General features: G+C 49.3%; 1 protein-coding gene across 4 annotated transcripts in view; it reads right to left on the bottom strand.

Annotated features, from left to right (window-relative positions):
* AMPH (amphiphysin) overlaps nt 1–19,142 on the bottom strand; it is a 141,920-nt gene extending 122,778 nt beyond the window's left edge. The window contains exon 1 of one of the 4 annotated variants that reach the window (XM_069007827.1): nt 19,011–19,142. In XM_069007827.1, the coding sequence (XP_068863928.1) occupies nt 19,011–19,079 (69 nt within the window). In that variant the 5' untranslated portion in view covers nt 19,080–19,142. The remainder of the gene's footprint in view (nt 1–19,010) is intronic. The other 3 variants (XM_069007823.1, XM_069007824.1, XM_069007825.1) reach the window with 3 other exon arrangements.
* Nucleotides 19,143–19,475: the final 333 nt, after the last annotated feature.

Below are 19,475 nucleotides of genomic sequence, written 5' to 3'. Positions count from 1 at the left end.
TTCATGTAGGCAACTGCAAAAAATGTGTTAAAGAGCATCTTTCACCCTTTATTTTTGTTTTCTCCCAAGGTCAGTATACTGTCTATTGTCCCACGCTGGCTTGGCAAGCCACTAAGAGAGGACTCCCCACAGCCTGGCAGGTGTGTTGCAGGAAAGGTGGGCACAGGCATGCTGCTCTCCCCTCCGTGCTCACCCCCACCTTATACTTAGCCTGCTGTTCTCTGCCATTTATCCCCACTGAAATACCCTGCTATGACAGATGCTGGGCAGTTTTCTTCACTGTTCTTCCTAACCAGCACATAAAACTTGGGCCAGTGAGGTGAAAAGCAATGTGTATTCTCCTTTCCTGCCCTCATCTACTGCTGTCTCACCCTCACCATCTACAACAACTGGTTGCACCAGAGTCCAGCAGCACATCCTAATCTAGGAGGTAGGCACTGCTGATCAATCCAGACCAGAAATTCCAGCATTTTCCAGATACACAGGTTATCACCACCCCAACATTTCCCCTCTATGTGCCCATAAAGTCACACTCTTAGAAGTGCCACAACAGGAAGGTGGCATGCACTGTGGAGTGTCTGCAGACCACTGACAGCTACTATGGGGCAGTCCTTGGCTCACAAACATTAAGTCTTAGACAGTATAACAATGCCAGATAGACGATCTGCTAGAGGGGCAAGATGTAGTGAAGAAGGTGGCCAGAACACTACCAATGAATTAGTAGTAGATTTTTTAAAATTTTGTTTTATTTTTAAGAGAGAGTTTAAGTGAAATGTAGAGAGAACAGTAGAGGAAGGGACCCATACTAAAGAACTAAAAAGGAAATGGGAAAAAATAAAAGAGAAAAGATGAAACTGTCAAGCAAGAATTGAGGATGAGGCAACCTTGATAATAATAATGCTTTGGCCAGTGAACACAGAGCTATGGATCCCCATAAAACTTAAGAATCAGTAATTCTTTGACTTGTGGAAACTAAGTGAAAGTGAGGAGGAGTGTATTATGTAGCAACTTACAAGATCATGGTTAATACTGCATATAGGCGGTGAACTGGAACAGGAGAAACTGATTACCTTTCCTTACAAAGCAGGGAAAATATCATATGAGAACCTAATAGGAAGGATCCTTGGGGGCTTTCTCTCCCCTTTCTTCCATGTGTCACACCCAGATAACCAAAATCTACGTCTATCTTTTAACCTGTACATTGGAAACTAAAATTATTGAAAGCAATTAACATTTAATACGAGCTACTGTTTCAACTGATTGAGAGGGTCATGTGATGACTCCAGTTAGATAGAGGGAATGCTGACAAAAGAGGAAAACCACTTCTAAATTTTGAGGCAAGAAGAAAGAACACATTCTTCTACAAAAAGGAAAGCTAGAACAGGGAACAAAGGATTTGAACTGCAAAAAATACATTTACATTCTAAGAGAAGAGAACTTTCTGACTGGAGGTACCTAAGCAAAGGTATAGATCAATTTAGGGAAGCTGCAAAATTACCATTACAAACTTCAAAAGGCTGGCAAGAAAACCATTCCTGAGGAATAATTTTAAGTACAGTTGATTCCACTTTTGTTTAGTAGAATGGGCCAGATAACCACTTGCACTCCATCTTTTCTATAATTTCTATTTTAAAAAAAAAAAGAACTTTCAAAAAAGGAAATTCAAGTTTTCATTACACTTGAACTTGAAAATAGAAAAATATCATCTGCATAGTTTAGAGCATACCTGCCATACATGAAATCCCTATTTGTGCTTGGTCTTTGCATATTAAGTGCTTTAATTAATTAATTTTGAGTTAAATATTTTTAAATTGAATGTTAAAATTAACCCATCAGCCCAGGTACAAAAATCAAGTTCTGTTATCAGTGTTTTCAATTGTTCAAAGTAATTTATTAAGAGAGAGTTGCACCCTTCCCAGTAAAAATTCCCCAGTTAAAATTCCCAACTTAATGCTCCCTTTTCAAACTTCAAACCACTTGTACACCATGAGAGTTATCTTTCCTGTGTTTACTGTATACTTTTACAAGTGTTTTAAGATGTGTTGGATGTATTTAACTACTTTTTTTAGGTGTTTTTACTTGTACTTTGGTTCCAAGGCAAATTTCAAAACCCCAGTTCCAACAGCCAGCCCAGCCCCATAACCATTATCCTGTAGGCAAGCTCCATGGCAACCTGAATTTTAATGAAGGTATTGTAGCACCCTTATCTCAACTAGTACCACCCCTCTGACAAGGATGAGCCATTGGTGGACAGAGATAATCTGTCAAAGGGAAAACACCAATCACTTTAAACCGAAGGGGCGGACTGTGGGTGGACTGGGGCGGAGCAAAGGCACTATAAAACAATGGGCCAGAGACAGACATGCCCCTTTTCTCCCTCCAGCCTTGCTGAGGTGGAGGCTAGTGCTGGGAAAACCTACTCCTATTAAGGAGCCTTTAGAAATATTTTTTTTTTTTTTGCTTTTGGACCAGCCAAAAGCCAGCCTAGCACTGTAAGTCCTTTTTCTCTACCTGAGTTCCAGTGCTGTTTCAGCCAGAAGATCTAAAATCCCTGCGCTCCTGGGGCATACCATCTATCGAGCCATAGGATCCCCAATTTTTATATTTTTCTAATTTCTGTAATTTTTTCACTTTTCTGTTCTCAATAAATTATTTAAATTTTTTTTAACTGAGTTGTCTCATTTCTCACAATACCATTCACATGAGAAATTATTGACTTATTATTGGTTTTGTTTATAAACTCAGAAATTAAGAACTAGCTCTTCAGAGGTGAAGTTACCTCATTACTGTGTGTGCTTGTGCCAGCACATCCCCAAATTTTGAGGCATGTCATAATGCTGTAATGACTTCAATATAACAGATTTTGTAATATCTGTGGGGCCAACATTTTAAATCATTAGACAGGAGTTTGCTGTTACGAACCCAAGGCTGCTTAGAACCATGTCATCACATTGCAAGCAGGTCAGCACAGCTGTAATACATGTAACATGCCTTTCACAAGTATATTCTTGCACATACTAGTCTCCTGCCTCAGAGCAGACATTATCAGTTACAGAACAGAACTTGTACAGAACCACAAATTCTCCTCCAGATGAAAGTTCACTGTTTCCTTTCATACAACCTCCTCCTCTACAACATTTTAAACCCTTGTTATGCCTTCAAAGTCCCATAAACTGGAGTATGTACTGGTTTAACTTTCAGATGAAACCACATGTATTACTTAGAAATTAAACATCAAAAAACACGTTATCTGGATTTTCAGAAGCTACACAAGAAATGCCCAGGAGCAAACCTTACTGCAACCAAATTTTGGAAGTGTTGTGACAGCACCAGCTGGATTTATTATGAGGGTCAATGAGAGGTGGTCAGTGAACCCATGTCTACCAGTGTTGAAAAGGCATTTGGACAGTGCCCTTAAAGCCATGCTTTTACTTTTGGTCAGCCCTGAAGTGGTAAGGTGGTGGGACTGGATGATTATTGTAGGTCTGTTTAAACTGAACTATTTTATTCTACTCAAATCTATTTTCTCCTAGCTGCTCCTTTCCCTACCAATACACACTGGGGAAATCTCTAAAGACAGATCTTCCCAGCCCTGCACTAGCAGAAGGCATTGAATATCCAGAACCATCTCCCAGCCTAGGCACTGGCTCTGTCACCTTGTGGGAAGGAGGTATGTACCGTATGAGGGGGGCCAGAGCTGTGGATCATCTCAAGATGATGCACACAACACAGTGGGATGTGTTTTTTTAAACTCATCAGTGTTCAGCTAAGATAGGTTTTCACAGGATGGCTAAACACCACATCAATGACACTAGCAAGGCTCAAACATAAAGCCTTCAGTCTGCTGAAGGATGTGCTTCTCATCTACATGGTTGCAGACATCTCAAGAATTGAACAATACCTGTTGATCTTCTGGTGGATTGTTTTTCCTTTTTTTTGTACTTAGTTTTAGAATTGCTTGAGCTGTTTCCCTCACAAAAACGTACTAAAAACACAAAAGCCTGAGAACAGCAGCACTATCTCACAGGGAAGGTCCATCTGGCCCAATAGTCTGTCTCCAAAGTGTCCAACCACCAGTGTCTGAAGAAGAGCACATGAGCACTGAAGTCTAGTCCTGCCAGGACGTGGGGGTGCTCACAGGCCTCAGTGGCTGGGACTGGCCTCTCCTGGGACCCACACCCCCACCATCTCCTGCCAAGGGCCCAGGGGAGGTGTCCCAGCTCTGCCTGGGACCTTCAGTCCCTGCCTGAGCCCTGCTGTAGGTGTGCCCATCTCTGTTCCGTTCTCCTGGGTGGGCCTGGGACCTGCACTGCAGAGCTGCTCTCCGGGGTGGAGCCCTCAGACCTGGGTCGAACCTTGGCATGCAGCGCTCTGGGTTTAACATGGCAGAACTGCTCTGTTCTATTCTATTCCCTGCACTCACCATGAGCCAAATAATGATGAGACTGTTATTTGTGTGAAGTTCCAGGGAGTTTTTGGTCCAAAACCACATTCAAGAACACATGCTACACAATTTACAACTGGAAATAGGATATTATTTTAATGTTTGTTTTTCTGAATCAGTTTCAGAGCTGATGCTCACAACCACTACCACAATGTGCACGTGTAGCCAGAAGCAGGCTGATGTGTTCTTCAGTTTAGCTTGAAAAATCCTTTGTAGTCTGGAAAAGGCAAGTGACAGAGCTACGGAATGCAGCAGCAGGAATACAGGCCCAGCAGGTCCTGTCTCCTGGAGGGTGAGAACATGAAGAATGAGAATCAGAAGCAACAACACAAAAGGTGTGTACTACCATGGGTATGTTCCAAAGTGTAACACGTATCAATTACAAACACACTTTCTGCCTTCTAAGATTTGCTTCATTGCCGTGCTCCCAGGCCAGAGATGCATGAAAAGCATTCTCATGTCTGTCCTGTGCTTGTGTTGCAGGCAGGCAGAACTGGAAAATGCAGCTCTGGATGGATGCAAGAACCCCATAGGAAATGGAGCCAAGGGAAGAGCAGAGCTCAGCCCCACTCCAAACTTGCAGTGGGCAAGAGAGCCAGAGAGAGCCAGGGCGCGACTGGCGCCTTGGAGGTGTGAGGGCAGCAGGCAAGAGCGGAGCCGCAGGGGCCCAGAGGAGCCCTGACAAGGGGCCGTGCCCAGTGCTATGGAGGACAAGAAGCAACCCCCAGGCCACCCTTGGGGCCCACCCTGGGAGTCTGGAAAGCTTCCTGCCCAGTGCAGGGCATGAAAGGCTATCTTCATGGGGCATGAGCAGCAGGCAGCAACCCAGCCAGAAGGGCCTGAAGGAGCTGTGAACAGTGGTCATGCTCAGTGCTGCAGAGGAAGGCAAAACTCCCCAGGAAGTGCCAATCTGCCCTGGGGAAAAATTCCTTCCTGACCCCAGTGCTACTGATTGGCCATCCTGAGCATGGGCTCTGTAATTAAGGGACCCAGTGGAAACACAAATCTCCTTAGAGAACCACATCCCATCCTGCTTGCTAACCAGAGACACCTGGACAGGACAACCCAGGGTCAGCCAGGCCAACTGCCAGTGGTACAATAGAGTCTCCAAGGATGCTCAGGTAAGTCCCTGATCCAAAGAGATAGATGATTGGTTGGGTTTTTTTAACCTTTCCCTCTCATAATAAACCAGAACTCTTCTAGGGATCCTTAAAAGGTCCTGCCCTTAAAAATGACAATGGCCTGGGCCCAGGGAGGGACCAGGGGACAGTTTGGTGCTGCCCTCAGCACTGAAGGGGGTCAATGTAGGGAAAGAACCAAGAAAAAGGTCAGACCATCACACACATCTACCTTCCCCCAACAGAGAACCGTGGACACTGGGCTCATTCATCCAGGCAGCAGGAACTTGGCTTGTAGAAGTTTCACTTCACACTGAACAGGAACGAAATTCCTGCTCAGCTGGCACTGATCAAGGTTATGTATTTTTAGGGTTCAAGGAGGTAGGGATGATCCTGTGTTGTGCCTAGGGAGATACTCCTGAGAAGATGGTAAAGATGAGTCAGGAAAACTCTTCTAAAAATCCCCTTCTTTCCCAGGCTGGTTTCAAGCTGTAACTCACTTAATCACTTCCCACTAGTTTTAGTAAAACATCCTAAGGAGGCAGAAAATGCCCAGCTGCAAGGCTGGCTGGAGTGACTTACAGCTCCCGGAAAGCTGCAGGCGAAGCAGCTTGGGAAGCACAGCAAGAAGAACAGACAGACCTGCCCTTGCTTGGGTGGCTCAGTCTGTGGCAAGCACTACCACAAGGGGGAGAGATTAAAACTCGATGGCAGTATAGATTTTCTCTACATTTTTGACTGGTTTGCCCAAAATTGTGCTTGATGCTTATTTTTCAGTTACCTGTCCATTTTCAACTTCATTTCTGAATGGGATGAGAGCAACAGAGGGTTTTAATGGCCACTGAGCTAATGACCACACCATTGTGCCCATCAACCACAATCCAGTGGGCTGTAGGGAGGAAAAAAAATCTGAATTTAAAAACAACCGTGCAAGAAGTTTGTGGAGACTGGCATGAAATGCCGGGATGTGCTTGCCTCTGCCAGTGGTGTAGACAAGCAGTACTGTGAATAGAGAATATGGGCTGTCATCTCACAAGATTTACAAAAGCCAACCCATGTGCCCGATGTACACAGAACCCTCCTGCCACAAAAATGTAAAACTAACAGATAATGCGTTTCTAAAGAAGAAGTGCTTGGACTAATGACTCGAAATGATTCTAAAAGCCAGAGGCATGAACAAATGATGGCACAGCATGGCCCACGCACCCCATTTTTTCTCCTGATGCCGTGTACCTGCAGGGGAGAAAGGCCTGCTATGGCAGGTTTGGAAGGCAGTCAAGGCTGTCTGCACAGAACAGCGGACTGTGACATCAGCAGTCCAAAGACTCCATGGATGGCAACCTCGGTGAGCAATGCACTGTGACCTCACATCCCTCACTGCTTATGTTTGGGCATGGGCAGAGCCTGGCCCAGACTCACTCGCGCCTGGACCCCTGGCAAGCGTGCCTGGGAGGACTGGATGCCTGCGAGGTTGTTGGGAGCTGCTGTCAGCAACTCTCAGTTCTCATTTGCGAGACATTGCCTGTTTCCTCAACCCTACCTGGTTCAGGAAGCCAAGTACTGTGGGTGGTGCTTGCAGCAGCACAGGTGAGCAGTGCAGGAAATGTGCCCATGGGGCAGCCCGGGGGTGGGCAATGGTGTTTGGGGAGCTGTGAGTGTGTCCTTCTTGAGGGGCCTAGGCATTTATTCTACCCGCCCATCTCCCTGGGACAGCAAGTGACCATTTTGCAGCGTGTCACGCCAGCAAGAGGGAATCCCCAGCTCTGCTGCACCACGCAAACATGGCCACGGGGACAGAGTGGAACTGCCCCATCTGCCGTGACACTCAAGGTGAAATCGCTTCTGTAACGCCCTGTGTCCATGTGTTCTGCCTGGGCTGCATCGTGCGGTGGGCCAAGAGGAAACCATCGTGCCCCCTGTGCAGGCAGGCTATCAAGAGCATCATCTACTCTGTTCGGTCAGAGGAAGACTTTCTGGAGATAGTTCTTCCAAGCCCCTCGGATTCATCAGCTGCTGGCCACCAGGATGAGCAGGGGGCTGCGGAGCTGATGCCCAGGACTTATGTAGCTGGCTTCCCACCTGAGGTCTGGGCAGGCTTTTTCCAGGACTGCTCAGAAATCCTCGAGCCCCTGCTGCCCTGGCTGAACCAGGAAATATCGGAGCTTTTCAGAACCAGCTGGTGGGAGGTGGCTTTGGCCCAGAGCGCCATCGTGGCAAATTTATGCCGCTATGGGCTGAGTGAGGAGGCCTTGGTCCGGGAGCTGCACCCCTTGCTGCAGGAGGCGACGGTGGCATTTGTGCGCCGGCTCATCGACATTGCCGCTGACCGGTGCAGTGATGCGATCCTGCGGCAGATGAACCTCCTGAACGCTCATGCTGATGAGGAGGAGGAGGAGGAGGAGGAGGAGGAGGAGGGAGAAGAGGAGGGCCGCACAGCCATCCCTGGCCCCTCTGCCTCCCGCCAGGGGACTCCCACCCCCATCCTGCTGGCCTCCTCCTGCAGCCCTGCAGTCTCCAGCGTGGAAGCGGACAGCCGCACGTTGGAAGCCACCCTCCGCGGGGGGCCCGGCCGCTCTCCATCCGCGCCTGACCCTGCAGAGCGGGAGCAGTCCCAGGAGGAGCCGGGCGGGGCAGCAGCAGTAGCAGGCCCCTCTGCCCAGGGCTGCAGCCGCAGCCCTTCCGCTCCTGGCCGGGACAGGGACTGCTTGCCCGAGGGGCCCCGGCGCCCTGCAAAGAGGAGGGCTTCTGGCCCTCACGACTCTCCCCAGCCCCCAAAAAGGCCGTCCCGCCGGCGGCGGCACAAGCCAAGAACCCCTGTTTGTAGAAGAAGGAAATAAACTGTTGGTTTTTTGACACAGTCTCTGAGGGTTGCTTTCTCCCCCTTCTCCTGGTGTCTTTTTCCTCTCCCCTCACGCCTCACTGTGGGTGGTAACTGCCTTGGTTTGGGCTTTTGGGCACGGCCACGGGCCTCTGGAGCCGCAAGGCCATATCCGCGCCATCTTCTCCTGCAACAAATCCCGCTGCAGCTGAGGGCAGAGGGGGCAGCAGGGACCGCTGGTTTATCAGAGGAACGACGGCCTCAGCCTGCACCCAGTTCTCCTCCCTGTCCACCGACCGTCACTTTCTGCTCTGCTTTCTCGACGTCAGCCAGCGCACCCTCGCTCCCCGAAAGGCTGCCAGGGAGGCACAGAAAATGAGCAGGGACATCTGAGCCAGAGACAAGACTTGGAGTAACAGGATTTGCGGGAGGGGAAGGGGAAGGGGAAGGGGAAGGGGAGAGGAAGGGGAAGGGGAAGGGGAAGGGGAAGGGGAAGGGGAAGGGAAGATGGGGGGGTGAACAGGGCTGATGGTGATGCAAAGATCTAGAACATCTGAAGGTGCCCAAGGCTCTCAGCCCTTATCTGCTGAAGAGCACTGGCAAGACCACGGGGATCCCTTCAGGAGGAGCGTTGCAGAGCTTTCTGTTCTCATGCCCTGCAGAGATGGGGCAGCAGCTGTAAGATAGAGGGTGCAGAGATGCCACAAGAGATTCCAGTGCTTTGGAGCACCCAGTGGTGTCCTGCCAGCCATGGGAAGGAATGTTGTGTGCAACAATGTGTTAGGCTGGGGGCCTGTGGCTATTCTCACAAGCCCCTGAGATGCCTCTATGTTGAGTCAGAATATGGACATCTCCAGGATGGTTTACCAGCCTATGAGACAAGGAAGTGAAAGGTCTCACTCAAGTGCTCAGGGAATAGCTGGTCACCAGCACTGAGGTCAGGAAAGAATTTTCTCCTCGGACAGATTGGTAATGGGACCCAGGGTTATTTTACCTCCCTCTGCTGCACTGAGCCTGACCACTGCTTAGGGCTTCTTCAGTCTCTTTTGGCTGGGTTGCTGCCTGCTGCTCATGCCCCATGAAGATGGCCTCTCACACCCTGCAGCTTGGGGGAGAATGGCTTTTTTTTTTCCCCATGGTGGACTATCAAGCATCCTCAGGTGTTTTTTTACCTTCCTCTACAGCACTGAGCATGACCTGTAGTCAGGGCTCCTTTGGGCCATTTTGGCCAGATACTGCTGCTCATGCTCCACAAGGTGGCCCTTGTGGCCCACATCTGGAGGGAAGAGGCTTCCCAGACTTCCTGGGTGGGCCCCAAAAGTGGCGGTACCAGTCTACCTTGCCCATCTTTCCCAACTCTCAACACTGTCCTAAATCAGTCCAGCTCAAGAGCAAGGGATGACCAGGGATGGTGCTGTGCAGGGTTTAGAAAGAACTCTGTGGCAGCTCCCCAGGGCCTCCCCAGCAAGTTCTGTCACTTGGCACCAGGGCACTCTTCTGTGCACATGCTGGGGTCTCCAAGGGCATTATTCCCCATGGGGATGAGGCACCAGAGCGAGCTCATCACCAATGCCAGCACTAGCTCTCTCTTCTGGGCCACAAACAATTCCTTGTAGACTGTGTTTCCCAGAGAAAGGGGAACCAAGTCATGCCTATTCCCACCTTTGTGGGTTTATCAGTGCTTTTTGGCTCTACCATTGTAGGTCCCTGGCTGAACCTCTGTGACTCCTGGGCTCCCACATCTGATGTCTACTGGAACAAAAGGGTCTTTTCTCTGTGTTTTAAATTTTCTGTCTTTTAATTTCTCTGTGTTGCTTCTGGTGCTCCACTGGTCTTCTTTGGGAAACTTTTGGAAGGCCACCACGTGAAGAAATTGAACACCAGTACACACTGAGAGGTTGCCTCTGATGACATTTCTTCCCAGCACTGGACTAGCAGAAGGCACTAAATACCCATAACCATCTCCCAGCCTAGGCACTGGCTCTGTCACTTTGTGGGAAGAAGACATGTACCTTCTGAGGGGAAGAAGAGCTGTGGATCATCTCAAGATAATGGAACCATCTGCACTAATTTGCAAAAAGTGTTTTTTGAAATTTTGCTGGGTTTATCCAGTTTCGCTGGGTTTCCACAGGACAACAAACCCCCACACCTCTGATATTATCAAGGCTCAAAGATCAAGCCTTCAGTCTGGTGCAGGATGTGCTTCTCATCTAAATGTTTGCAAACCAGTTGGAGGTGAGCAATACCTGTTCATTTCTCCATGAATATTCTTTTTTGCTCCTTGTGCTCATTTTTAGAAATGTCTGGTCTGTTTTCTATGGAAGAACATACTAAAACACAAGAGCCTGAGAACAGCAGTGCTCCCTCAGAGGGAAGGTCCATCTGGCCCAATAGTCTGTCTCCAAAGTGTCCAACCACCAGTGTCTGAAGAAGAGCACATGAGCACTGAAGTCTAGTCCTGCCAGGACGTGGGGGTGCTCACAGGCCTCAGTGGCTGGGACTGGCCTCTCCTGGGACCCACACCCCCACCATCTCCTGCCAAGGGCCCAGGGGAGGTGTCCCAGCTCTGCCTGGGACCTTCAGTCCCTGCCTGAGCCCTGCTGTAGGTGTGCCCATCTCTGTTCCGTTCTCCTGGGTGGGCCTGGGACCTGCACTGCAGAGCTGCTCTCCGGGGTGGAGCCCTCAGACCTGGGTCGAACCTTGGCATGCAGCGCTCTGGGTTTAACATGGCAGAACTGCTCTGTTCTATTCTATTCCCTGCACTCACCATGAGCCAAATAATGATGAGACTGTTATTTGTGTGAAGTTCCAGGGAGTTTTTGGTCCAAAACCACATTCAAGAACACATGCTACACAATTTACAACTGGAAATAGGATATTATTTTAATGTTTGTTTTTCTGAATCAGTTTCAGAGCTGATGCTCACAACCACTACCACAATGTGCACGTGTAGCCAGAAGCAGGCTGATGTGTTCTTCAGTTTAGCTTGAAAAATCCTTTGTAGTCTGGAAAAGGCAAGTGACAGAGCTACGGAATGCAGCAGCAGGAATACAGGCCCAGCAGGTCCTGTCTCCTGGAGGGTGAGAACATGAAGAATGAGAATCAGAAGCAACAACACAAAAGGTGTGTACTACCATGGGTATGTTCCAAAGTGTAACACGTATCAATTACAAACACACTTTCTGCCTTCTAAGATTTGCTTCATTGCCGTGCTCCCAGGCCAGGGATGCATGAAAAGCATTCTCATGTCTGTCCTGTGCTTGTGTTGCAGGCAGGCAGAACTGGAAAATGCAGCTCTGGATGGATGCAAGAACCCCATAGGAAATGGAGCCAAGGGAAGAGCAGAGCTCAGCCCCACTCCAAACTTGCAGTGGGCAAGAGAGCCAGAGAGAGCCAGGGCGCGACTGGCGCCTTGGAGGTGTGAGGGCAGCAGGCAAGAGCGGAGCCGCAGGGGCCCAGAGGAGCCCTGACAAGGGGCCGTGCCCAGTGCTATGGAGGACAAGAAGCAACCCCCAGGCCACCCTTGGGGCCCACCCTGGGAGTCTGGAAAGCTTCCTGCCCAGTGCAGGGCATGAAAGGCTATCTTCATGGGGCATGAGCAGCAGGCAGCAACCCAGCCAGAAGGGCCTGAAGGAGCTGTGAACAGTGGTCATGCTCAGTGCTGCAGAGGAAAGCAACCCCACCCCATCTCCTTCCCCCCATGAAGCAGTGCCAATCTGCCCTGAGCGAAAATTCCCTCCTGATGCCATTGCTGATAATCAGCTATTCCCTAAGCATGTGAGCAAGGCCTCACTCCTCATCCCACAGTCTGGTTATGTCTTCCAGGATATGCCTAAGCCCTATTCTCCCTCAACCTGGAGCCATCTCAGGGGCTTCCAAAAGTGGCCAAATGTCCTCAGCCTGAGAAGCCTGAGGGTTAAGAATCCTGGCACCAGTGGGTGTTACAAAGCCCTAGGACGCCTGACAACATCTCTGCATCCCATTTCTTATAGCAGCTGCCCCTGGCTCCACAAGGGGCTGAGGACAGGGCCGTGCAGTGCTCCTCAAGAAGGTGTTCACCTGAACTTACTAGTGCTATCCAGCTGAAAAGGCCAGATAGCCTCAGGCACTTCCAGGTCTTGGCGGTTCTTCTCCTCTGAAGGGCTTGCATATGTTTCCCAAAGGCTGAGTGCTACTGGTAGTTGGCCTTGCCTCCAGTGTTCCTCCCTTAGCCTCCTCCAAATAATTCCACTGTCTCCTCAAGGACTTCCTTTTGGATGTCTGTGGGCTGGCTCCAGGCCAGCTTTGACAGTAGGACATGGGAGGATGCTCCCTTTTGTCCTGCCCCCCCCCCCGACCCCCAAGGTACTGCTGCACTGCAGGGTGGTGACACTGTGACATGAGGATGATGGGGTCCCCCATGCACACGCCTGCCTGCCACAGACCAGCCACCACCGCTCCGCCCAGCATCCTTTGGAGGAAGGCTTCTGGAGTGCTGTCGCAGCCCTCAGTTGTCATGTACTGGGCACAGCTGCTGAGCTCCCCTGACACATTCTGTGCCACTTGGCTTCCAAGAACCTCATGCTGCTACTTTTCTCTCAGGTCATGGAAGAAACCAACCCTGTAGCCCAGAGACCACCCATAAAAGCTGTCTCCTCTCTGTGATGGAACTAATGTCTATGTTGCTACATTGGGTTGCCCAATTCTCAGAGGACAATGACTGCAGGAACACTTTCCATTTATGGACATTGAAATTGAAAGGGACCAATTGTTATCAGCTGAATATTAATAAGTCCATTGGGCCTGATGGGATTCACCCCAGAGTACTGTGGGTAACTGTAGCAGAGATTACAACAGGACAACTGTCAATCATCTACAAAAGGTCTTAGGAGGCCCCACCAACTAGAAATTAGCCCATGTTACACCAGTTTACAAGAAAGGCAAGAGAGAAGACCAAGGAAACTAACAGACCTGTTAGCCTAACCTCAGTACGTGGAAAAAAATATGGAGAAAGTCATGCTGGGTTCTACTAAAAGACATGTGAAAAACAATGCAGTCATCAGACACAGTCAACATGGGTTCACAAAGGGAAAGTCCTGCTTAATTTAATAACGTTCTACAATAAGGTCACCTGCCTGAATTAAGGGAAGACAGTGGATGTAGTTTTTCTGGGGTTTAGAAAGGCTTTTGATACTGTCCCTCAAAGCCTCCTTCCAGGCAAGTTGTCCAACAGTGGAATGAGCAGGTATGCAGTGTGCTGGGTGAAGAATTGGTTGAAGAGCAGGACTCAAATTGTTGCAGCCAACAGAACCAGTTACCAGTGGTGCTCCTCAGGGCTCAGTTCTAGAGGCAGCTCTGTTCCACCACTTTATCAGTGATCTGGAAGCTGCAGTTGAATGCACGGATAGTTTGGTGATGATACCAAACTGGGAAGTGCTGCTGACTCTCCCATGGGACAAGAGGCTTTGCCTTGCAGAGAGATCTGGATTGACTGGAGCAGTCACCAATGATATGAAGCTGAGCAAGACCAACCAAATGCTGGATTCTGCACCTGGGATGGAGTAATTCCAGACACGAGTCTGAACTGGGAGAGGAGGGGCTGGAGAGCAGCCCTGCAGAAAGGGGTTTGGGAGTACTGCTTGGCAGGAAGCTCAATGGGATCAGCAGTGTGTGTACCCTGGCAGCCAGGAGAGCAAACCTCATCCTGGGACGCATCAAACACAGCATCGCCAGCCAGCCAAGAGAGGGGATTATCCTGCTGAATTCAGCACTGGCACAGGCTCACCTTGAGCACTGTGTGCAGTTCTGGGCCCACTGTTTAAAAAGGATGTGAAGGTACTTGAACATGTCCTGAGAAGGGCACCAAAGCAGGGGAAGGGGCTGGCAGGAATGTGCTCTGGGGGGCAGCTGAGGGCAGTGGGCTTGTCTGGTCTGGAGAGGATGAGGCTGAGGGGGGACCTCACTGCTCCCTACAGCTTCCTGAGGAGGGGAAGTGGTGAGGGAGGTGCTGAGCTCTTCGTCCTCTCCCAGTGCCAGGACACATGGGGAATGGTTCAAAGTTGTGCCCATCAGGGGAAGTTCAGACTTGACATGAGGAAACACTTTACCCAGAGGGTGGCCAAAACCTGGAATAGGCTTCCTGGAGAGGTGGCTGATGCATCCCCCAGCCGTGCCTGTCAGTCCTGAAGAGGCATTTGGACAGTACCCTTAAAGCCATGCTTTAACTTTGGTCAGCCTGAAGTGGTCAGGCAGTGGGACTAGATGGTCATTGTAGGTCTCTTCCAGCTGCACTATTCTATTCAACTAGAGTTGTTGGGTTATAGAAGAGAGGACAAGGAGATAACAAGTGTTATACATTGGGTTATCAGCTTAAATGGAATTTTCCAGATAAACCTGGGGATACAAATTCAGCCCTTTCATTCAAATAATCTTGTCCTTAGAATTGACTCAGTCAGCCTTGGCTACCAAAACATCTGTTCTGGTTTCATTTTAAACACATTGGCATTTCATTAACTTTTATTGCTGGGATGTAGTCTCCTAAATCAATCTGGTCTTTTTAAAACTTTAATCAAGATTCTTCAGCTGACTTTTGGCAGATTTTAACAGATACTGCAGGCTCAGCATGTCCATACTTCCTGCATTTTGGGGCAAAAATCATTGAAGAAATGTGATGACCAGAGTATTTTAATAGATGGCACATTCATTGTTTCAAAATCAGGGTGCCAGGGCACATGTGCTACCACATAAAGCACCATCACCTGGATGATGTGAAAAATAGTGTCCAATTATTATTTCCATATAACTCTCAGATTTAACACTTCTAACGCAAGACAGATTTGCCCAATATGAGATTTTCTGGTTATTTAGCTTTTGTCACATAAATAGTGCCAAGACACACACACTACCTACACTGTACAACTAAAATTTCTCCTAGACAGCAAGGAACTGAAGATAATGATAACATTATTAGAAAAATATTTTCCATAAGTGAATCAGAGAATCACAGAATAAACTGAGTTGGATGGGACCCACAACAATCACTGAGTGCAACTCTCAGCCCTGCATAGGACCATCCCCAAGAGTCACACCATGAACCCAAGAGCATTGTCCAAATGCTTCTTGTACTCTGTCAGGCTTGGTGCTGTGACCGCTTCCCTGGGTAGCCTGTTCCAGTGCCCAACCACCACCCTCTGGGGAAGAACCTTTTTCTAATATCCAACCTAAACTGCCCTGACACAACTTCAGGCCATTCCCTTGGGTCCTGTCACTGGTCACAACAGAGAAAAGATCAGTATCTACCCTTCTTCCCCTTATGAATAAGTTGTAGACTGCTATAAGGTCTCCCCTCAGTCTCTTCTCCAGGCTGAAGAGACCAAGTGACCTCAGCCGCTCCTCATACTCAAAGCTTCCCCTCAAGGCCCTTCATGACCTTTGTTAACTCTCTTTTAGGGTGCTCTATAATGGCTTAATATTTTTCTCATATTGTGGCACCCAAACTGCACACAGGATTCGAGGTGAGGCTGCACCAGTGCAGAGCAGAGCGGGACAATCCCCTCCCTTGACTGGCTGCCGATGCTGTGCGTGATGCACCCAGGACATGGTTGGCCCTCCTGGCTGTGCGGGGCACTGCTGACTCACATTTAACTTTTTGTCAGCCAGGACCCCCAGGTCCCTTTCTGTGGTGCTGCTCTCCAGCATCTTGTTCCCCAGTCTGTCTGTCTGTACATCCACGGTTGTCCCATCCCAAGTGCAGAATCTGGCACTTTCTCTTGCTGAACTTCATATGGTTGGTGATTGCCCAGCCCTTTGATTCGCCAAGGTCTCTCTTCAGGCCCTCTCTGCTTTCAACAGAGTCAACAGCTCCTCCCAGTTTTCTATTATCTGTGAACTTCCTTAGTATCCCTTACAGTCCTGCATCCAAGTAATTTGTGAAGATGTTGAAGAGCACTGGGCTGAGGATGAAGCCATGTAGAACCCCGCTAGTGACAGCTCACCAGTCTGTCATCCCACTCACTGAAACGCTTTGATACCAACCCGTGAGCCACTTGCTCATCCACTGCATGCTGTGTTTATCCACCTGTGGGCTGGACATTTCATCCAGCAGGATCCTGTGAGAGACAATATCAAAAGCTTTACTGAAATCCAAAATGAAGGTCTATGTCTTCGAGCCACTCCATGTTTTTAATACGTATGTTGCATCAATAAATAATAGAAAATGATGTGAAAATGCTTTATAAAAACATTGATCTATAAGGACACATTCAGTAAACTGAAGGTGCACAAATCCAATAGAAGCATCAAGATAAAAACAAGTCAGTGTATTTAAAATCTCTTTAAGCCAGTGTGATATTACACACCTGTCACAATGCCATCCTATTCACACCATCAAGAATCAGACAAATCATACATTTTCATCTCCTCAATAAAATTTACTTGTTGTCATCAAGTACCCAAAACAAATAAACAAAACTCAATCATTCCCATTTGGGAACCTTTTTTTGAGTAAAGTTTTAGGAAATATAATGAAGGATTTTTTGTTGTATAGACAGAAAGGAACTCAAAGCTAACCAGACATGTAGACATGAAAGAGTACACATGCACAGCTCATGCAATAACAATACATGTGCCAGGAAGGAAGAGGCATGGGTACAGAGCTACATGGTCCTGTGACCTGCTCTGTGTCCGACCACTGGTACTACAACCTGCTCTGTGTAAGGCCACTAACATCTTGTAAATAATCAACTTTTAGACCACTGACATAAGAAATTACCACCACAGATACTATAAAGAAGCCAAAATTGCCAGATGCCTAACTGCAATACATGAAGATCAAACCAGACAAATTCTCCCCTTGTTAGCATGGTTGATCACCAAAGTGGAGGTAGAGCAGACCACCTATCAGACCCCAACAGCATCTTCGATTTGCACCCAAGGCACCCATCAGGCTCAAGGTACCTGTCCTGGGGCTGGTGCATGAGCAGTCTTTGAGAGGTACGGGGTACCTCAGGTACTCACATTAAGGTGTTCTACCTGGTATGCCCACACATTTCTGTGAGCAGGACCCCCACATTGGAAGAGACACAGCCTGAAGCAGTAAATGTGATTAAGACTTGCACCAGTGCTTTTCCAGATGGTTAATCATAACTGACAAAGACACAAGGAAACAAACAATATTTTTAGGCTTCTACTCCAACTACCAACTCAAGTCAACTCACACCATAAAATCATCAGATCTCTTCGAACTATTAAAGAGTGTGTATGTGTTTTACTTGAAAGCAGTTGCAGTCCAAGCCTGCAAGAATGGAAATGCATCATGACTTTGGTGTTGAGAAGTCTAGTACTTTATAACCTGGTGAGCTAGACAGGAGTATTTGAATGGGAAAATTAATCACTAGTCTGTGACAGCCTCAACTATAAGATTCTTAAATAATAACACAATTATGTATGACTTTTGTACATATTAATTGTTGCATTTTTTATGCCACTGGAGCTCCACAGAATTCAATGTGTGACCAAAAAGAAAGTGAGGATTTATAGGCAATGAAATATAAGAAATATGCTCATAAAATTCTTAATTCTCCAGAGCCCTATTACCAAAGTACATAGCAATACAGGATATGTGGTAGAGGGGTATAAAGGCTTTATTTGCCCTCGAAAGGGATGACTCGCAACACTTACTGACAACTATGTCTGCGAAATTCATGCTGGGAACAGCTTTATTGCAAACTGTACTAACAGCAGACACGGCTGCTATATACAGTCATAGACAAGTGCTTTTCTGCTGGGCCTAATATCTGTATCTATGATCCTGTTTTGAGACACCCAACAGCTTCACAGGAGCTATTTGTGCAGAACATTTATACAGCTATCAGCTTTCATTAATGAAGATGAACAAAACAAACAGTGGCCAATAAGGCTCTCGTCTTTGGTCAGAAACTCCTGCAAATTCTCCCCGACTTCTCCCGTTGTTAATTTCCAGGCTAAAATCGGTACCGACTTTCCAAAGCAGTACACGCTGTCAGCTGCAGAACATTTCGACCAGCCTCACGACATCCCGAGAAGCTCCCCAGAACCGCAGCAGCCGCTGAGGAAGCAGCGGGCCGCGCCAGCACCCCGGCCCCCGCGAGCTCCTGTCATCACACGCAGCGGTGCCTGTCACGCCGCGGCTGCAGCAAGGCGGATCGCCGCAGCCAGGGATGAGCCGGCGCGGGTATTAAAGGAAAGGCAATCCTCTTAGGAGGGCTGGCGGCGGGCGGTGAAGCGAGGCGAACCGAGCCCGCGCTTCCCCGCCCGCGGTGCGGTGCGGTGACACCGCCGCGGGCAGCCCCGCGCCGCCTCAAGGGCGAGGGAGCGGCGGCCGGTTCGGGCCTGCGGCAGCCGCCGGCAGCACCCGCAGCGCCGCATCCCCGCGGGGGGCTAGTGGCCGGCGGGGCGCAGGGGCAGCGCGGGCGCGGTGAAATGGGTCAGTTACGTAATAACACCGCCGGCCTCGGCCCCGGCCCGGCGCCCCCGCGGGCAAGGAGAGGGGAAGCCGCAGCAGCGGGCGCTGGACGCGAGCGGAGCCGCATCCTCTCGCGGACCCCGGGCACCGCCGCCGCACCCTTCTTTCCCCTCCGCCCCTTCCCAGAGGTTCCCCCGCCTCGGAGCGCACCTTTTCCTGAGCGCGGTTGAGGCGTTTCTGGACGTTTTTGGCGAAGATGCCAGTCTTCATGTCGGCCATGGCTGGCAGCGGGGATAGGGAGGGTGGGGAGAGAAGGCGGGCGAGGCAGAGCCCGGTGGCTACGAGCGGCAGCGGCGAGGCAAGGATGGAGGGATGGAGAGGAGGAGGAAGAGGAGGAGGAGGGCTTTAAAGACACAGCAGGGAGAGGCGTGGCCACCGCCGCCGCCTCAGGTGAGCCGCGGGCCCCCCCCCAGCTCCGACCGCCCCCGGCCCCTGGGGAGGCGGCTGTCGGGACCCCGACGGGGTAGGGCGGGTAGCGTTGTTTCCTGGAGATGGGGCAATTCTAGATAATAAAACACATCAGGAGAGATAATGGGAACGATGATTTCTAGAAGCACAGCTGATCCACTACTGGCACAAGTCCCCTTGTACGGCCGGAGAACCTTAGGCACCTAC

Source organism: Aphelocoma coerulescens, chromosome 2 (genome assembly GCF_041296385.1).
Source record: "Aphelocoma coerulescens isolate FSJ_1873_10779 chromosome 2, UR_Acoe_1.0, whole genome shotgun sequence".
NCBI lineage: Eukaryota > Metazoa > Chordata > Aves > Passeriformes > Corvidae > Aphelocoma > Aphelocoma coerulescens.
The sequence above is the reverse complement of the archived record's forward strand: the minus strand, read 5'-3'. Positions and strand labels throughout refer to the sequence as shown.